The 20650-nt window shown below is 49.7% G+C and overlaps 1 protein-coding gene and 1 long non-coding RNA gene across 3 annotated transcripts in view; one reads left to right on the top strand and one right to left on the bottom strand.

Moving 5' to 3' along the window:
* LOC118015799 overlaps nucleotides 1–12840 on the bottom strand; it is a 109223-nt gene extending 96383 nt beyond the window's left edge. The window contains exons 1-2 of the long non-coding RNA XR_004680704.1: nucleotides 12780–12840; nucleotides 3476–3641 (exon numbers count right to left, since the gene is read on the bottom strand). This is a non-coding gene — a long non-coding RNA (uncharacterized LOC118015799). The remainder of the gene's footprint in view (nucleotides 1–3475; nucleotides 3642–12779) is intronic.
* On the top strand, nucleotides 11767–20156 carry SLC35C1 (solute carrier family 35 member C1). Of its 2 annotated transcripts, none has more exons than XM_035012638.1 (3): nucleotides 11767–11828; nucleotides 13509–14035; nucleotides 17966–20156. In XM_035012638.1, exons 1-3 carry the CDS (start codon nucleotides 11797–11799, stop codon nucleotides 18523–18525), a joined length of 1119 nt encoding a protein of 372 aa, XP_034868529.1. In that variant the 5' UTR covers nucleotides 11767–11796; the 3' UTR covers nucleotides 18526–20156. The 2 variants fall into 2 exon arrangements, with proteins under 2 accessions (XP_034868529.1, XP_034868531.1); XM_035012640.1 differs by lacking the exon at nucleotides 11767–11828 and adding an exon at nucleotides 12035–12144.
* Nucleotides 20157–20650: the final 494 nt, after the last annotated feature.

Raw genomic sequence — 20650 nt, forward strand, 5'->3', positions numbered from 1 at the left:
GACACATAGATCAATGGAACAGAATAGAGAGCCCAGAAATGGACCCTCAACTCTATGGTCAACTAATCTTCAATAAAGCAGGAAAGAATATCCAAGAAAAAAGACAGTCTCTTCAACAAATGGTGTTGGGAAAATGGGACAGCCACATGCAGAAAAATGAACCTGGATCATTTCCTTACACCACAGACAAAAATAGACTCAAAATGGATGAAAGACCTAAATGTGAGACAGGAATCCACCAAAATCCTAGAGAAGAACACAGGCAGCGACCTGTCAACCTTGGACAAAGTAACTTTTTCCAAGACACGCCTCTAAAGGCAAGGGAAACAAAAACAAAAATAAACTATTGGGACTTCATCAAGATAAAAAGCTTCTGCACAGCAAAGGAGACAATCAACAAAACTAAAAGGCAACCTACAGAATGGGAGAAGATATTTGCAAATTACTTTACAGATACAGGGCTTGTATCCAAGATCTATAAAGACCCTCTCAAACTCAACACCCAAAGAACAAATAATCCAATCAAGAAATGGGCAGAAGACATGAACAGATATTTCTGCAAAGAAGACATCCAAATGGCCAACAGACACATGAAAAAGTGCTCAACGTCGCTCAGCATCAGGGAAATCCAAATCAAAACCTCAATGAGATACCACCTCACACCAGTCAGAATGGCTAAAATTAACAAGTCAGGAAACGGCAGATGTTGGCAAGGATGCGGAGAAAGAGGAACCCTCCTACACTGTTGGTGGGAGTGCAAGCTGGTGCAGCCACTCTGGAAAACAGTATGGAAGTTCCTTAAAAAGTTGAAAATAGAGCTACCCTAGGACCCAGCAATTTGCACTACTGAGTATTTACCTCAAAGATACAAATGTAGTGATCCGAAGGGACACTTGCACCTCCAATGTCTATAGCAGCAATGTCCGCAATAGCCAAACTATGGAAAGAGCCCAGATGTCCCACAACAAATGAATGGATAAAGAAGATGTGGTATAAATATACAATGGGATGTTACGACGCAGCCATCAGAAAATGAAATCTTGCCATTTGCAACGACGTGGATGTAACTAGAGAGTATTATGCTAAGCGAAATAAGTCAATCAGAGAAAGACAATTATCATGCGATCTCACTGATAGGTGGAATTTAAGAAACAAAACAGAGGATCATAGGGGAAGAGAAGAAAAAATAAAACATGACAAAACCAGAGAGCGAGACAAACCTTAAGAGACTCTTAATCATAGGTAACAAACTGAGGGTTGCTGGAGGGGAGGGGGGTGGAGGGATAGGGTAACCGGGTGATGGACATTAAAGAAGGCATGTGATGTAATGAGCACTGGGTGTTATATAAGACTAATAAATCACAGACCTGTATCTCTGAAACCAATAATACATTATATGTTCGTTAAAAAAAAAAAAAAAGAAATTGGCAAGGTGATTCTAAAATTTATATGAGAGGGCGCCTGGGTGGCTCAGTTGGTTGGGCAACTGCCTTCGGCTCAGGTCATGATCCTGGAGTCCCAGGATCGAGTCCCGCATCGGGCTCCTTGCTCGGCGAGGAGTCTGCTTCTCCCTCTGACCCTCCCCACCTCATGCTTTCTCTCTCTCTCTCAAATAAATAAATAGAATCTTTAAAATTTATATGAGAAAGTAAAGGATGTAGGCTAATCAAGCATTGTTTAAAAAGGAGTCAAAATTAGAGGGTTCACAGTATCTGACTTTAAGATTTAAGATAAAGCTACAGAAATAAGGTTTATGTTATTTATTATAAACATAATAAATTATTATTAATTATGGTGAAAGGATAACCCCCTCCAAACTGGAGACAACCCAGAAGTCCATCAATGTGACTGTCTGATTAAATTATGGCACACAGTAAAAGGAACCAACGGATACAAACAACATGGAGAAATCTTAAAAGCATTATGCTAAGTGGAAGTCAGACACAAATGGTTATTTACTCTATGATTTCATTTGTATGACATTCTGGAAAAAAACCAAAATGATAGGGACAGATATCAGTTCACTAATGACCAGAAGGAACTTTCTGGGATGATAGAACTGTTCTCTATCTTGATTATTGTGGTAGTTACCCAAGTGTATACATCTGTCAAATTCATAGGGCCATACACGTAAAATGATACCTTTTCCCGAACGTAACGTACACCTCCCTAAACCCAACTTTAGAGAAATTCTGTATTATCCACAGGAATTCAACTTTGTACCATTGACAGTTATATCACTCTCCCTATTATACGCTGCACATTTGCTACACTAAGTAGCCTCAGTTTTCAACTGAGCTTAATGGAAGGGCAAGATATTTGTATTTATAAAAGAGGGGGATACCCCCTTATTTTTAACCACCTTCCATCTTCCTTCACACTTTTTATATTCTTTATCATGTCTGAATGGAAATTAATTTATCAATGATTGTATTGTACTTGATAGTAGAATTTTTCTTGAAAATTTTGAGGTGGCAAAACAGCCGTTTTGATTTTTTTTTTTTTTTTTAAGATTTTATGTATTTGACAGAGACAGTGAGAGAAGGAACACAAGCAGGGGGAGTGGGAGAGGGAGAAGCAGGCTTCCCGCGGAGCAGAGAGCGCGATGCGGGGCTCCATCCCGGGACCCTGAGATCATGACCTGAGCCGAAGGCAGTCGCTTAACCAACTGAGCCACCCAGGCGCCCCAGCCGTTTTGATTTTAACTGATAACACAAAATATGAATAATTCCCAAATTGACATTTTCTTGAAAGATTGATAGTCTAAACGGAATTAAATAACTACAAATTAAATATAGTTCTTAGAAGTTACTTTATTTAATGTTAAAAATGCTATTCTGCCAAACAATTCCATAAAGATTGGAATTATGAAAGATAATTGAAACTCTATTATTCTGCCTACTACTCTTACTTAAATTTGTATAAACATTTACTGGTTCCAAAAGAATAAAAGGTTCCTAAAGTTATCTAGCTAATACATTCTCTCTTAACATGCATATGAGTCTATTTTCTTATCAGTCTATTTTCCTACTTATTTAAATATTTGAAACTTAGCAATTATTTCACATAAAATTAACATCTTTCAATTATCATTCGTCATGGTACTATTTTACCCTAGAATGATACATATGTGTACTCACATACTGATCGAAATAATTTCAATATATAAAGCACAATAGATTTTTCAGTTTGAGTTACTTCTAAAATGCTTACCTATGTTTGAAAATGTTCAAATATTAATAATAAATTCAAATGACCTGCCTTGTTTGTATTCCTGATGTAATTACACTGGTTACATATGATGTCTGTCTCCTAATCACAGAAACATCGATCGTGCACAATCTCCCAGATCTCAGGCACGACACCGAAATAGGCATTCAACTAGTTGACCTTCCAAAGGCAGAAGCCCTGATCCAAGAGGAGAGCCTGGCTGAGTGGGAAGGCTGAAACCAAACTTGGGTGCGTGCTGACTTACCACGCTTCTCATCTGGACTGGGATGACTCTCACAGGAAGTCAGCAGGGCAGTTGGCTCCCCAGCATGCAGAAACAGCTCTACAGCCCGGCAGCAAACGTTTATTGAATGCCACCATGTGCCGAGCTCCGTGCTAGGCACCAGGGATACGGTGGCAAACGAGAGAGTCTGGTTGGAGAGAGAGAAGTAACCTGTTACACTGCAGGTGCAGGATAGACGTGGTTGCATCCTGGCCCCAATGTATGCCATCAGCATGCCAGCATAAGGTGTCCCATAAATCCTATGAACTGAAGAGTGAGCCCAACAGAGGGGAGGGGGTGAAGGAAGGGCTCCTACACAAAGACCATTTAGAAGATGTTTGTTAAATAAACCAATTTCAAATTCCAAGGTAGCCACACCAGCCCACTTCACCACTGCTATGTACCCCCTGTTGGGTTTAGAGCAAAGACCCAAAGAAAGAAGCCAACCTTGACTACCTCCGCCTGCTGGCAGCCTCTGCAAACACGTCAGTATTTACACATTCTGGTCTACACTTCCTGCTGCCCTGCCCTTTTCTTTCTCCACCCTGCTCTTGGAACCCCAGCACTTGGGGAGAAATGGGGTTCTGGAAACTAGATTTATTCCCTGGAGCTGGCTGGTTCTCACCCTGACCCTTCTTGGACAGAAGGAAATGCCCACAGTAGCACCCAGGGTTCTCTGACTGCAAGCAACAAATACGGACGCCAGCCAATGTACGTAAAAAAGGCATTGGAAGAGCTCAGGGTTGCTCGCAGAACCGAGGAAAAAGCAGCATGGGGTTGGGAAGGACCAGCAAGCAGGGCAGCTCTGGGGCAGGAAACGGTGAACACGCTTTCTGCCATGGCTGCCACCGTAAATCAGCTGCAACCAATTTTAGGTCTCGTGGTGGTGGTGGTGGCTGTTGTTTCCATTTCAAATGAAGAAGAAAATCATCCATGGGTTCATCGGCCTGGCCTGCGTCGTGTACCCACACCCCTTTGGCTGGAGGAAAGCAAGCTTGTGAACTGATGGCCCCCCAAAGACTGCAAAAGCCGGTGGGGGTGGGGGGTGCACTCCTAAAGTGAGCCTGGTACATTCTTTTTTTTTTTTTTTAAAGATTTTATTTATTTATTTGACAGAGAGACAGGGAGTGAGGGAACACAAGCAGGGGGAGTGGGAGAGGGAGAAGCAGGCTTCCCGCTGAGCAGGGAGCCCGATGCGGGGCTCGATCCCAGGACCCTGGGATCAGGGCCTGAGCCGAAGGCAGACACTTAACGACTGAGCCACCCAGGCGCCCCAGAGCCTGGGACGTTCTTACCCAAAAAGAGAATCATTGCCTTCTGTGTGTACTCTCTTCACCTCTCATGGACAGAGGGAAGCTGCAAGAGTACATTATCAGGAAGATCTAATTTAACTGGAGGGTCCCCTGTGGACGCCAGGTCTGCACAGAGTCCTGCAGGACAAGAAGCTCGCCAGGTTTAAGGGTGAGTGTGGGAGAGCCCTGAACAAAGCGGAACCACAGGAGCCAAGGAGGGAAGAGGTCCATGCAACTGTCCCGATACTCTGTCCCCCATCCAATCCTGGCCCCTCACAGTGCACATTGGTCACTTGCCAGCATCCATCCCTCTTCTTCCGGCAATACCTCCTAAATTTCAGTCCCAGAGCCACCCTCTCCCCACCCTCACACCACCTCTGCCGGCTCGAGGGGTGGAGCCTGCGATGAATGAAGAGCTTAAGCCAGAGGCTGGGTTTATCCAACTGAACACAATGATCAGTCAAGGGTGATTATAGGACCTGAGCCAAACCACTCAGAGTAAACCTCAAGGCTTCTGAGAAACGGTGAATTCTTTTTTTCCCACTGGACTAAAATACCTGAATGTCGGGGGAAATGGGAAATCTCTGTACCTTTTGCTCAATTTTGCTGTGAACCTAAAACTGCTCTTAAAAATAGTCTATTTAGGGCGCCTGGGTGGCTCAGTTGGTTAAGCGACTGCCTTCAGCTCAGGTCATGATCCCAGGGTCCTGGGATCGAGTCCCGTGTCCAGCTCCCTGCTCAGCAGGGAGCCTGCTTCTCCCTCTCCCTCTGCCCCTCCCCCCTGCTCCTGCGTGCGTGCTCTCTCTCAAATAGATAAATAAAATCTTTTTAAAAATAGTCTATTTTAAAACAGACAAATAAACAACAACAACAAAACTCTGAATGCTGTAAGGTCTGGGATGCTTGAAGCCATTTTGCCATCACATGGAGCCTGAGAAGATACGATCTCACTGATATGAGGAATTCTTAATCGCAGGAAACAAGCTGAGGGTTGCTGGAGTGGGGGGTGGGGTGGGAGGGATGGGGTGACTGGGTGATGGACACTGGGGAGGGTGTGTGCTCTGGTAAGCGCTGTGAATTGTGCAAGACTGTTGAATCTCAGATCTGTACCTCTGAAACAAATAATGCAATATATGTTAAGAAAAAAAAAAAGAAGAAGAAGGTAGCGGGAGGGGAAGAATGAAGGGGGGGAAATCGGAGGGGTAGACGAACCATGAGAGACGATGGGCTCTGGAAAACAAACTGAGGGTTCTAGAGGGGAGGGGGTGGGAGGATGGGTTAGCCTGGTGGTGGGTATTGAGGAGGGCACATTCTGCATGGAGCACTGGGTGTTATGCACAAACAATGAATCATAGAACACTACATCAAAAACTAATGATGTAATGTATGGGGATTAACATAAGAATAAAAAAAAAGAAGAAGAAGAAGAAGAAGAAAGCCAAAGGGCCCAGACCAGGATCTATTTGATGACATTTTTTGAGCTGCTTGGTCAAGCTGCACTTTCTAAAGCCAGGACTCCCCCTGGACTTTCCAATGACCTGAGCCAGTAAATTCCATTTTGCCTCAACAAGCTCTCCCCTGCTACTCCATATACCATCTGGGATGAGAATCAGAGCCTTTTACCTTTGAGACCAGGGTCACTCCCTAGGCCCAGGGACCCAGGAGACCAACTGGAAAACCTAGGCTCAGGATGAGCTGAGTTCACGCAACAGGACGAACTTTAGCTCAGCAAACTGGCCTGGGTTCAAATTTGGCCCTCACCTCCTCCCTGGGTGGCCTTGGGCTAGTGACTCAACATCCCTGGATCTCAATTTCCTCATCTGTAAAATAGGGGTGATAATGAGACTGCCCCTCATAGCGTCATGGCAAGGACTGGCATGTTGCATATAAAACATCGGGCCTGAAACCACCCTCCAACATGTGTTAGCTGTTAGTAAAACATCCTCTGCCAAGAAGGACTGACAGTGGTTCTCAATCCCCACAGATAAACTGCTAATCTGGAGGAGACAGCAAGCCTGCTTGTAGATTACCCAGATGCATATTACAGGGGCTTTAGAGAGTAACACCTTTGGCTACTCTAGATCTCACAGAAACAAAAAGGCCTGCACAGTCCAAAGCTAGGTGCTTTCCAGAAGCCAGACCAGGGGGAAAAAGGTGATGTCTCTGGTAAACATTTTTTGTTAAAGAGCAGCTAGCTCTTTGCTAATCCTCTGCAGTTTTCCCACTCTGTTCCCATGTGGGGACCTCCTTTTTGTTGAAAAGCCCTCATCCCTGGCCATGCACCCCATGCTTTGGAATTCACCTATCCTGATATTGGCTCTTCTGCTCCTCATCCTTCTCCAGCAAATGGGCCCTGCCTTTAGAATTCTCCACCCACCGCCAGCTCTGCAGCTTGGCTTCACTCCCTGATAATTGTATCCCCTACATTGCTGGCTCAGACGCAGTGCCAGCCAATCCCAAGCCTTCCCGGAACCTTACACATGAGTTCCAGCAACAATGAATTACCCATTAGAGCATATTGCAGTCGGGACTATGGTTGCCTGCCAGAGACAGAATACCATGCTGCAATGGCTTGCTCTGATAGGGGTTTATTCATCTCCTACAATAATATGCAGCCAAGAGCTGGGATGACAGCTCATCTCCACGCTTCTGCTCTGCCATCCTTAGCTTTCTTCCTCAGATCTTTTGTCTCATGGTTACAAGATAGCTGCCGCCCTTCCAGACCTCAGGTATGCATTAAAGACAGAACATATGGGGTGCCTGGGTGGCTCAGTGGGTTAAGCGTCTGCCTTCAGCTCAGGTCATGATCCCAGGGTCCTGGGATCAAGCCCCACATGGGGCTCTCTGCTCAGCAGGGAGTCTGCTTCTCCCTGTCACTCTCCCTCTGTGCTTTCCCTTTCTCTCTCTCAAATAAATAAATAAAATCTTAAAACACACACACACACACACACATAGCATATAAGAAAAAGAGGCAACAAAGACTATACTTATATCCAAAAATCAAAGCTTTCCCAGAAATCCTCAGCTTATGACTCACGGGCTAAAAGTATGTCACATGGTCACATCCAGCTACAAGGGAGTCTGAGAAGGAGGTATTCTTAGGGGGAAACACTGACATACACATAAAATATGGGTAATGTTAGTAAGGAAAAAGGATAAAGTAATATAGGGTAAAACAGGGGTCAGCAAACTATAAGCAGTGAACCACATCTGGCCTATGGCCTATCTTTATAAATAAAGTTTTATTGAAACACAGCTGCACCCATTTGTTTACAACACTACAGCAGCAGTGTTGACTAGTTACTACAGAGACTGTATGGCTCACAGAGTCTAAAATATTTACTTTCTGGTCATTTACAGAAGAAGTTTGCCAGCTCATAGGGTAGACAATTAATAGCATCTACCACAAGTACCAGCAAAGGAAAGACCTAATATTTTTTTCTGGAAAGAATATATTATTTTCAAAGGAACATTCCAATCTTCATAAGAAAAATCAGATATGGAAAGAATCCAAATGTCCATCGAGAGATGAATGGACAACAAAAATGTGGTTGTATATACAATGGAATATCACTCAGCCATCAAAAAGAATGAAATTTTGGGGCACCTGGGTGGCTCAGTCATTAAACGTCTGCCTTCGGCTCAGGTCATGATCCCAGGGTCCTGGGATCGAGCCCCACATCAGGCTCCCTGCTCCACAGGAAGCCTTCTTCTCCCTCTCCCACAAACCCCCTTGTGTTCCTTCTCTCGCTGTGTCTCTGTCAAATAAATAAATAAAATCTTAAAAAAAAAAAAAGAAATTTTGCCATTTGCAATGATGTGAATAGAACTAAACGGTATTATGCTAAGCAAAATAAGTCAGATAAAGACAATTATTATATGATTTCACTCCAATATGGAATTTAAGAAACAAAACAGATGAACATAGGAGAAGGGAAGGAAAAATAAAATAAGATAAAAACAGAAAGGGAGGCAAACCATAAGAGACTCTTAACTACAGGGAACAAACTGAGGGTTGCTGGAGGGGAGGTGGGGGGGCATTGGGAGGTGCGGTAATTGGGTGATGGGCATAAAGGAGGGCACGTGATGTAATGAGCACTGGGTGTTATATGCAACTCATGAATCACTAAATTCTACCCCCGAAATTAATAATACATTATATGTCAACTAAGTTGAATTTAAATTTAAAAAAAATTTTTTTAAAAATCAGAACACTTTTTGCTCTGCTTTTATTTTACAATTTAGTATTAATTTTTCATTTTGAATTACATATAGGATAAATGAGGAGCCTCATAAACTTTCAGGGCTTAGGGACAATAAAGGTCTTAAATTGGCCTTGATTTTTCAAGCACTTCTTCTGGTGGTCTGACTTCCATTCATTCCACAAATAGGTACTGAGCATCTACTATGGCAGGCGTGTGCCAGGTCCTGGATAAAAACAAGATGGATGAATAGATGGATGAATAAATGGATGGATGGATGGATAGACAGGTAGGTATAGATGATAGATAGATAGGTAGATAGATAGATAGATAGATAGATAGATAGATAGATAGATAGATAGATAAACTGAGACAGAGCAAGAAAGAGAGTCAGAGGTCATTGTAATTATGTCATGCCTTCTCAATTTTGCCTAGAGAATATGTACATAAGAAGAAGGAAATATAGACTACAGTGGGTATGTGACTAAAGGCAAAGCTGCTATATCAGAGATCCCTTTATAACTGCACAGTACATAAAGAACATAAGTTGACCTCCCTCTCATTTAACAGTTTCAATGTAGGCAGTCCACACTGGCAAGTGTCTCTGCTCCACACAATCAGGGACCCTGGCTCTTTCCATCATATTGCTCACAGAGCCCCTAAGATATTCACCTTGCCTGCATGGTCACAGCTAGGCTATAGACACATTTAGGTCCCAGGTTATGAGAAGAGGAGACAAGAGCATGGAAGGCACACACCTGAAGTCATAGGGCCCAGACCTGGAAAGTAGCATCTATCACCTCCTTTTACCATCCATTAAGTCACATGGTTCACCTCCCCACAAGGGAGGCTGGGAAATGTAGTCTCTGGCTGGGCAACCACATGACCAGCTACCATCCAATTTTCTTGGACGAATGGGAGAATGAATTTTGGTAGACAACTGGTAGTGTCCGCCACACAAAGTAGGCTCATGAGTTCTTGTTGAACTCAGGGGTGAGAGAGTTGACATCTGTGTGTTCCCAGAAATTCTCAGGCCCTACTGGTACAGACCCACTGTCCCCTACCCCTGGGAGGTTAGTTCCGGTCACTCTGTCTGGTAGAGATTGCCTTCTGACGTCATTAGTGGCTCCCTGCCAAGGCAAGAATAGAACTCCACCCATAAGGGGCCCTCCTTCCTGGATTCTTACATCATTCCACCTGTCACGTTGATGACCTTATGTTCTGCTTCACACCAAGTTCACACACTGGGTAATTACTCTTGACAAGACCTAAAACCTCACCCATGATGAACGGTTTAGAAAATTAAGAATCCTTAAGAAAAATTCAAAAGCAAATCAACTGTGCAAAGTGCACACCTCCCGAGGCCCTAGACCCCTAAGAAACACACCCCTCCCCCCTTTCCCTCATGAGGAACAAAAAGGATTGGAATCTGGGAAACTTGCCCTACTGGCCTATTACAACCCTAATGCAGGAGACTGAAGCTAATGGTGGAATTTCAGGTAAAATGTAAGGAAGAGGAGAGATTAGAGACAGGGATACATTTTGGTCACCTGGGCTGCGGAGAGCCCAGGCTATGCCCCACATACCCAGCATGGACTGTCCCTGGTCTCTCTCAGTGAAGAGCATCTGACCTATATACAGAATGCATTTCTTCCCTAGGGCCTCAAAGTGGTAGCACATTCATCAGATAAATTAATTCTGTTAATGTGCCAAGGAGAAGGGCCCTTCCAGGAAACCAGAGCCTCTCGCAGACCAGTTTGCCCTGTTTGTCATTAAATTATTTGTCATAGTGAGACATCAGGACTAAGAGAGAAGAGCAGAGAGGACTTGATTGCTCTTAACACAATGAAACCCACAGCCTTCAAAGTCTGGCCCTGGGATGAGACCCTCCAAGTAGAATTCCGATGACCAGTTCAGTCCCTTTCAGTCCTTCGGTCCCCAAAGGGTAATCTGATCCCAAAGATGATGAGGTGACCAGATGGCAATCTCCACCAGGAGACCAGCCCATAACTAGGAAGCAGGAAGTCCCATCTCTGGAGGAAGGGGGAGTAGTGGGGGACCCAGGGAGCAAGGGCCAGAGGCCTGATGATGGAAGAGAATAGGCCTGGGGCAAAGCTCACTCTGGGGCATTTGCCCCTGCCTTGGGGCTGCTGGAAGGTGCTTATTTCCCTGGAATGCTTCCGGTTCCGCATAGCCCACCAAGGGCTGTGTTAAATTGGGCCCAGGTTTTATGCAGTTAGCATGTGAGACTTTAAATGTACTCCACAGGTTTTACCCTCTTATGGAAAGTTTCAGATGTACACAAAAGTAAAATGACTCTTATAAAATCATCAACATTGTGCCTATCTTGTTTTACCTATCCATCCATCTCTTTTTTTTTTCCTCTTTAATATTCTGAGTATTTTAAAGCAAATCTAACACATCTCACCTGTACATTAAATGGTACTAATTAAATGGTGTTTGAAATACTACAAACAGATGGTAGTCCCTACTTCCAACCATACCAGCCAGAGTAATGGGCAAGGAAGTTGGGGCCCTCTGGTATAGTCCTGCTGGCCCCCTCCTTTTTACAACAAAGAGAACTCAGAAGTGAGCCGCCCAACGTTGGTGCCAGAACAAGAACCAGGGAGAAGTGGGCCCTCCAGGCTGCCTGGTGAGTGACGGACCCTGGCTGGTGCCAGACTTCCCAGGCCCGGTTCCTGGAAGATGGCAGAGAACCTTCGGCTTACTACCCGCAGGAAGCGGTTCCCGCGCGCACTTCTGGAAGCGCAGGCGGGGCTCGAGGCGCGGGGCACGCGGCGGGCCAGGGATGAAGCCGGGTCCAGGGACGTGCAAGCGGCGGTAATTGGAGTGGGGTATCCAGGGCGGGCCCGGCCGGGGTACTGGGCTTCGGATGGCCTTGGAAACGGGAGGAGGCTTGCTCCCACGACAGGAGGGACAACCCGGGGCCGAGGTCAGGCTGGGCCCGGGGTCGTCCAGCCGCCGCCTCCGGGCGCCACATGGGGAGCAGGCTGGCGAGGTTGGCTTGGCGCCCACACCCCGGGCTGGGAGCAGGAAGTCGTCTCCAGCGGGCGCGGCCCTACGCGCGGTGCTGCAGGTGCGGCGCGGCAGGTGCAGCGCTCGGCAGCGCGGGCGGGAGGCCAGTGCGTTAGAGGAGGTGAGCGCGGGGTCGCCATCGAGGCCCGGGAACGCCAGCCCTGGGGCCAGAGCTAGCGGCTGGGCCCGGCTTGGGGAAGGGGTTTTTTAGAAGGGGGAGGGAGCCGGGGGTGTGTTGCCTTGAGGCTCGCACGCATATGGCTGTTCTCAAATGGGGCGGGGGGAGATCGCGCAGAGTGATTGAAGTCCTGAAGGGATGTTGTGGCCTCGGCCCTCAAGGAGCGCCACGGGGGGAAGGGGGGTGGCTCAGACTTGGAAGAGGGATGGGGGAAGTGAAAGTGGGGGAAAGGAAGGGAATGCGACAAGGGAGAGTGAGCTGGGGCTAGTAGAGGGATGGGGGGCTGGTAGGGGTTCTCTAGACGCCCAGGGACTCTAGGCGCTGCCGAGGCAATGGGGGTGCGGTCGGGCCCGAGATGGGGGAAGGGGACGGTGGACCTGCTGGTGAGCGGAGTCGGGAAGGGGGCGGTAGTTAGCTTCTGGTGGAGACGGAGCTGGGGTTGGGGAGGGCTTTCAGGAAGGGGGCCGAGGCTCAAGCACCTATAGGAACCTTCCGCAGAGGCCGATCGCCCCCCGCCCCCCATCCCCGAGCGGGGAGTGCACAGGAGCCGAGAGGCGGTTGGTGGGCCGGACGCGAACCTGACTCTGAAGGCTGTTTCTCGCGGCTGTGGCTTTAAGGCTGACGCCGGGCGCGCGGGCCCTTTAAGGAGGGGTCGGGGGCGTGTCAGGAAATGAGTCCAGGGCCCGCCTCGCGGGGGGCGCGGCCTCGGATGTCCGGAGGCTCCGGGGCTGAACCCGAGCTGGGGCTCCAGAAGGCGGTGCGCTGCGGGCTCGGGCTGGCCCGGCCTCTTCCTGCGTCCTTCGGACCCCGCCCTGAGCACCTCTGACCTTCCCTGCACCCCTCTTTCCAAACGCCCCCGCACGCCCTCCCTCCATTCAGCTTCCTGCATGCCTCCCCTTTCTCCCTGCAGCCGCCCAGGCCTCCCTCGCTCTTCCTCACGCTATCCTCTGCCCTGCTCCAGCACCTTCGCCCTGCCTTCCTCCCCCTCCCTCTTCTTCCTTCCCTCTCCCCTCCCTTCTTCCTGAGACCCATCCCTCCCAGGCACCAGCCCCTTCTTCCCTGACAGGTCTTCTGTCTAACCTTAGCCTCTTCCTCACCCCTCCCCGTGTCTTGTCTCATGAGCCCCCTCAGAGTGGGAGCAGGTTGTGGGGCTCCCCCCAAAACAGAACCTCTGGGTGGGGAGGCCTCTAGGCCACCCCCCATGTGACAGTTGAGGGCTGCGGCTTGCAGAAAGCAGACAGGAGCGAACTGCCCTGTACTCGAGTTCTGGCTGTAGGGTGACCCAGTTCCTCCGCTACCATGAACAGGGCCCCTCTGAAGCGGTCCCGGATCCTGCACATGGCACTGATGGGGGCCTCCGACCCCTCGGGAGAGGCAGAGGCCAGCAAGGAGAAGCCCTTCCTGCTGCGGGCTCTGCAGATCACACTGGTGGTGTCACTCTACTGGGCCACCTCCATCTCCATGGTGTTCCTTAACAAGTACCTGCTGGACAGCCCCTCCCTACAGCTGGACACCCCCATCTTCGTCACCTTCTACCAGTGCCTGGTGACCACCCTGCTGTGCAAGAGCCTCAGCACCCTGGCCGCCCTCTGCCCTGGCGCCATGGACTTTCCCTCCCTGCGCCTGGACCTTAAGGTGGCCCGCAGTGTCCTGCCCCTGTCCGTGGTCTTCATCGGCATGATCACCTTCAACAACCTCTGCCTCAAGTATGTCGGGGTGGCCTTCTACAATGTGGGCCGCTCACTCACCACCGTCTTCAATGTGCTCCTTTCCTACTTGCTGCTCAAGCAGACCACCTCCTTCTATGCCTTGCTCACCTGCGGCATCATCATCGGTGAGTGGCCAGCCAGGGCCACGGGGCGTGGGGAGGCATGGGGGAGCCAAAACCCCAAAGAGCAACCCTGCCAAGCATCTTTGGACTTTATCTGTCCCGGTTCCCTTGCCCAAAGTCATGTGAGGAAGAGCCTGGGGCCCAGAGAGCATAAGCTTCCTGAGGTCGCCAGCAAGTTAGGGGCCCAGCCAGGGCCCCTCATAACAAGATGGGATTATAAGCTACATCTCACAGAGGGGAAAAAAACCAAGGTAGAGAGAAGTTCAGTAATTTGTTGACGATCACACAGCTAATAAGTGGCAGAGCTGGGATCTGATCTCAAGCAGTCTGGCTCCATATGTTAACCACTGTATTGCTTCTCAAGAGTTCAAGTGCCCTGACTCCCCATCCAGTGCTATTTCCAGAGGAGAATACATCTTGTAATAAGTATACCATCACCCTCTGACTTTGCAGGCTCGTAGTAATGGCTAAGAGAATAGAGAGGAATAAGCTTTGAGAAATTTTAGCTGTCTTCCCACACTTGACCCTTAGAAAGGAAGAATTATCTATGGGGACATTGTGCAGATCATTCACACATAGCATCTCCTTTGTTCCCCAGAGGTCCCCTGAGTGGTAGCATCACCCTCATCAACTCCAGACAAACAAGGAAACTGAAGCTCAGGGAGGTTAAGTTACTTACCCAGGGCCACGCAGCTAGGAAGTATCCAGGCGGTGGCACAAACCCAGATTGGCCAGACTCCCAGGCCTATGCTTATGCTTTTTTTTTTTTTTTTTTTTTTAAGATTTTATTTATTTATTTGAGACAGAGAGAATGAGAGAGACAGAGAGCACATGAGAGGGGGGAGGGTCAGAGGGAGAAGCAGGCTCCCTGCCGAGCAGGGAGCCCGATGCGGGACTCCATCCCTGGACTCCAGGATCATGACCTGAGCCGAAGGCAGTCGCTTAACCAACTGAGCCACCCAGGCGCCCCCCAGGCCTATGCTTTTAACCCCTCTACTCTGTTCTTGTGCCCTAGAAATTGTGTGTGCACTGGCTGACCACATGTGTCTATTTCAATTTAAGTTCATTCAAATGCAGCGACATTTTTAAAATTCAGTTCTTCAGTTGCAGGTGTTATAACCTGAATCTGTAGCCACGTTTCTTTTTTTTTTTAAAGATTTTATTTATTTATTCATGAAAGACAGAGAGAGAGAGGGAGGCAGAGGGAGAAGCAGGCTCCCAAGGAGCAGGGAGCCTGATGCGGGACTCGATCCCAGGACGCTGGGATCATGACCTGAGCCGAAGGCAGACGCTTAACCATCTGAGCCACCCAGGAGCCCCGTGTAGCCACGTTTCAAGCGCTCAATAGCCACATGGGGCCAGTAGCTACTGTATTGGGCAGAGCAGATGATAGAACATTTCCATCATCACAGAATGGTTTTTTGCAGCATTCTGGGTAAGGGAGCGCCCACTTCCCTCAGAATCCTCCCAGTGCTCTGTCATTCAGGAATGTGGTCTTTCTTCTAACCTGTTTTTCCTGGGGCCGTAAAGTTTGTGTTGATTGACCTACGTATTCTTTGCTGGTGTCTCAGAGTCCAGCCGAGGCACATTGTTGCCACCCGTCCTAGAAAATGTCACTCTCATCAAGCAACTGCTGGATCTCAGACTCCTCAGTCCAGCCCCAAGATGGGAGAGGGGAGAAGGCTGAGGTTAGAACAGAAGGAGCTGCCGAGACCCCTGGCAGATTTTCAGAGCCCCCCACCCCCCCACCCCGTCCCTCCAGAGCTGATGCAGAGTCCCAGGCCTCACTTAGCCAAATGCCCCAGGAATCTCCATTTGAGCCCTGCAGACCAGCAGGAGGTGGGGGAGGGAGGGGGAGAGCGGGGAACCTGGGGTGTAGGGGGGGACAGTTTGCATACAGAAAGGTGAAGTCACTGGGGAAACTAGGCCCAGATCCTAAAAGTAATCAAAGTAGCTGATGGTGTGATGGCTCCTGAGAAAGGGCATTTTCTGGCCATACTGATGGCCCCAGGCCCGGCCCCCTCTCGGTTGGGCTTCCCCTTAAGATGGGTCTCCAGTGACTATTCCTGGACCCCTGCAGCTTTCATAGTACCTTTCAGAGCTCCTTCTGGGTGCGAGCCCCTCTCGAATGCAGAACCTTGTGGTGGGCGCCCCTTCTGAAATTGGAAAGTAAGGAGCAGGAGGACGGAGGGTGCTCTGGCCAACCCTCCACACCCCCAGAGCAGGTGTACAGGTAGCTGTTTGCCAAGGCTCTGCCAGGAAAGAGAATACCGTGCGTGAGTGTACGTAGTAGATGCTTTATCTCCTTCAACCCTCAAAGGCACCTCCCGAACAACCTCCACTCCCGTGGTCGCTCAGTCAGTCAACAAACACTAACTGCCGGCCAGGCACATGACAGAGACCATGCCAAACTTTGGGGAGACGAATTTGGCAAAGGTGGACGGGGCGCCTGTGCTCCTGAAGGGCATGGTGGTGGTGCCTGGTGGTGAGTTCTGCTGCCGGGGGTAAGGCTGTGATGGGGGTGTAGAAGAGAACCTGGGGGTGGTGGAGAGGAAGACGGGGTTGGGAATGGGGTAATCCAAGCAGGTGTTCTGGAGGAAGTACTAGATGGGTATAAAGAAGGGGTGAGGAGAGAATGTTCTAGACAGAAAAAAGTACCTGTGCGTTTCTTCCTGTTCGAGCCAGAGCAGGACTCCCCAGACAGGAGGCTGCCCAAGTTAAATGAGTCTGGAAGGTTTCCTGAGGGTAGTAGGCGAGGAAGGGCTTTAAGCCAGGGCAGGACTTGAGCAGATCTATCTGTACTTTAGGAAGATCATTCTGGTTGCAAGGTGGGAAGTAGTTTGGTTGGAATGAGAGGGTCAAGAAAGTGACCCAGGTCTCTACAGATGAAGGAAATGGGAGCTCAGAAGAGTTTAGGCAACTTTCCTCAGGCCACCCAGCCTCTCAATGGCAGAACCTGATTAGAGCCCACATCTCTCTGACACCAAGATTCAGGCCCTGCCTCCTCAGAAGGTGGGGTCTCGCTAAAGAGATGGTGTAGTCGTCCCCAAGGGCAGGTGCCTAACAGCCTAGGGCAGGCAAGGGGTCTTGCAGGGAATCCCAGGCAGGATGAGGCCTGGGGGAGGTCTGGGGACTTGGGGTCTGGAGAGGCCGACTTTGATCTTGAAGCATGAGTAGAATCTCCCAGAAAGGAGGAGGAGGGTGTTTCTGGTGCAGGACATGAACAAGGACACTGAGTCCCAGCGTGAGAAGCAGGGAGACAAGAGAGAGAACTCGGGACAATTGTGGGACAGAGACAGGCAAGGGTGCGGGAAGCCCAGTGTGCCAGGCGGAAGAGTGTAGTCTTGATGGGGGGCAATGGGGAGCCATGGAGGCTCTGTGAGCAGGAGGTGACACAGACTGAGTGTCCGAAAGAGTGGACTGTCTCCAAAGACCTCAGGCCACAAGTAATTCTACCTCATTACAGGCTGCCATTCTACAGACAAGGAAGCCAAGGCTCTGGGACCTTAAGTCACTTGCCCAGAGTCACCTTAGCCACCAAGCACTCGGCCCTTTGGAGCTCATTTCCAGCATAACTTTCCAGATGCCTCAGGCCAGCGTAGCTGCGGATTATGGGTTCTCAGAGCACACTGCACTGTTTTATGGCCCTCATTACAATTGTAATTAAATAATTGGGAAATGAATTGTTTTAATGTCTTCCTCCTCTGCTAGAATGTAAGCTCTGGAGAAAGCGTTCGTGTCCTGGGCCACTTCCCAGCCCTTGCACGGTGCTTTGCATGTCATAGAGCGCTTGGACATATCTATTGCAGAGAGGCAGGGAGGGATGGGAGGGTGAGGACTGCATTACACTCTGTGAACTCTGGTGGCAAAATTCTCTGTCCTCCTTCCTCCCCGTCCTCATCCCTCATGCCCCTCCCCTCCCCCCGCCTGCAGGTGGCTTCTGGCTTGGTGTGGACCAGGAGGGGGCAGAGGGTACACTGTCTTGGACGGGCACCCTCTTTGGCGTGCTGGCCAGCCTCTGTGTCTCGCTCAACGCCATCTACACCAAGAAGGTGCTCCCGGCAGTGGATGGCAGCATCTGGCGCCTGACCTTCTACAACAATGTCAACGCCTGCGTCCTCTTCTTGCCCCTGCTCCTGCTACTGGGGGAGCTGCAGGCCCTCCGTGACTTTTCCCAGCTGGGCAGCGCCCACTTCTGGGGCATGATGACGCTGGGCGGCCTGTTCGGCTTTGCCATCGGCTACGTGACCGGTCTACAGATCAAGTTCACCAGCCCCCTGACCCATAACGTGTCCGGCACAGCCAAAGCCTGTGCCCAGACCGTGTTGGCGGTGCTCTACTACGAGGAGACCAAGAGCTTCCTCTGGTGGACAAGCAACATGATGGTGCTGGGGGGCTCCTCTGCCTATACCTGGGTCCGGGGCTGGGAGATGAAGAAGATTCAGGAGGAGCCCAGCCCCAAGGAGGATGAGAAGAGCAGCATGGGGGTGTGAGCTCCTCTGGGGACCTGGGGATGCCCCAGTCAGGGAGAAGGCCCGGGGTAGGGCCAGAATAGCCATGAAGACATCTCTCTGGACCCTGAGAAGGTGATCTGGAGGGGGTATTGTTTACAAACCTGATCACAGTCTGGTGGTTAAAATGGAACCAGTGTTGTCAAGGGATGTCAGAAAGTTGCCAGACCTATCTCAACCCCCTGTCCTGTTTCTGGGTTTTGTCCTCCTCTAGGGAGGAGGGACCCCATGGGAACAGCCAGTTAGGTTCTCTGGAAGAACACTTGCTTTCAGGGAGGCATCACCCTGTCCCCCTTCCAGGGCCTTCTACCTCCACATGACCTTTGGAGTTGGGGACAGTCCACGACCTTTAAGAGACAGCAGTAAGTCTTCACTTATACTCAGGGGAGATGGGGGTGCGACCCCACCACAGGCCAACTAACGGGATTTGGGAAACCTCACATGTCTGGGTCCCAAGACAGGCAGTGAAGCTTTGATCCCCCAAGTCAGCCTTCCTCTAGAGGAAAGTGTGGGCGGGGCTGAGGGAGAAAACAGACAAGTGTTCCCTCTTCTCTGCGTCCAGACCAGCAGGCCCCATGAAAGGGCACAGAGGATCATTTGTCCCCAACCCTGGCCCTGGCACCCCCAGGGACTTCTGGGAACTGGCCTGGGAATCGGGTACCTCATGGGAAAGCGCCCTTTTCCCACCATCTGCACCCTATGTTCCCAGCTTTTGAACACAGGGAAACCACACAGCTTGTAGAGGTTACGCAGGGTCATTAACACCCATCCCAATCCCTGACACTGGGAAGTGTCATTCCTCCCCTCCTGAGGAGCACCTGGCCCAGGTGAGACCTCCTGGAGGTGGAGCCAGGTAGCCTTCCCCACTCTGCCTTTTCAGAGCTGCATCCCCCAGGGGGCTGATGGAGCAAGGGTCCTGGCCCCAAGCCTCCCACCTCAGCGGTGCTGTGCCATCCCCAGAGCCCGATCCCTGCGCAGGTGTTGTAACCTGGCTCTGATGAAGGTGATAAACTAACACTTAACGTTTCTTCCCTGAGGTCCGGGCTGAGAGAAGCTTCTCCTCCCCACCCCCCTGCCCCGTGGCCTCCGGACGGCCTTCACAACCCCTGTCCCTCCTGTTGCGAATTCTGTTCCATCTCCTTGGGGTAATGCCCTAATGTTTTTAGCCCCCACAGGGAAAGGTTGGGGAAGGGTGATCTTCTAATTCATGGTGGGTGGTTTCTAAGGAAGTGAGGAGGGCCTGATGCCCTGAATGGAGTGTGGATTTCACTAAAAATGGGAGTAAGACGTAGTGTAAACCCTGGCCGTTGGGGTTCTGTTCTTTTCTGCAAAGCAAGTGCCTGACTTAGCTCTGAGGGCTGAGGCATTCACGTCAGAGATTGCCAGCCACAGGACGGGACAAGGAGCCAGGCCACTTCCCCCACCGGAGGTCTCTTGGTTTTTAAGATCTTGGTTGATTTCAGTAACTGATCATTTGGAAGGCTCGTTTTGTTTTTGTTTTTGTTTTGTTTCCTCTCTTCCTAACACTTTAAATTTCTACTCTTATGTTTTGAATTCACCAATAAAGAGTGAGCCCGCAAAACCTTCAACCCCAATAAAAGCAGAACCCCAGGCCTGTGTGTGCTCTCTCATTCTCTCTCCCTCTCCCCACCACACACATTGCCCCCCCCCCCCCGCAACATCGCTGTGTGGCCCCAGGTGGGCTGTGTAGTTTCCAGATCCCGTAAGTAATAAACCTTTATTTTTTCCAAGTTTCCTGATGGTGATTGCCGAAGGGTGTCTTGCAATCATAAGAACCACAGTGTAGGTGGCAGGATTGCATGATTGCCCTTGCAATTAACCAAGGGGAATGCCCTTGTTACCTGCGACCTGCTTACCAACCACCCGAGTCAGGTGGGTGACACTATCTGGAAAAGGAACTCGGCTTGCAGGGGGTCTGTCACCCCGCTGTGGGCTTTCTCATATTGCCTCTGTGGCATGTGGCCTGCGGTAGCCCCACCCGAAAGTTCGAGGCTGCCATGATTATCCAATGATCTCCCCAGAGCAGCATGATCAAGGCCACGTGGTCTAATGAGACAATTAGACCACTAATTACAAAGGCTTTAAC

The sequence above is a fragment of the Mirounga leonina genome, unplaced genomic scaffold, assembly GCF_011800145.1.
Source record: "Mirounga leonina isolate KUSES-001 unplaced genomic scaffold, KU_Mleo_1.0 Mir_166, whole genome shotgun sequence".
Taxonomy (NCBI): domain Eukaryota; kingdom Metazoa; phylum Chordata; class Mammalia; order Carnivora; family Phocidae; genus Mirounga; species Mirounga leonina.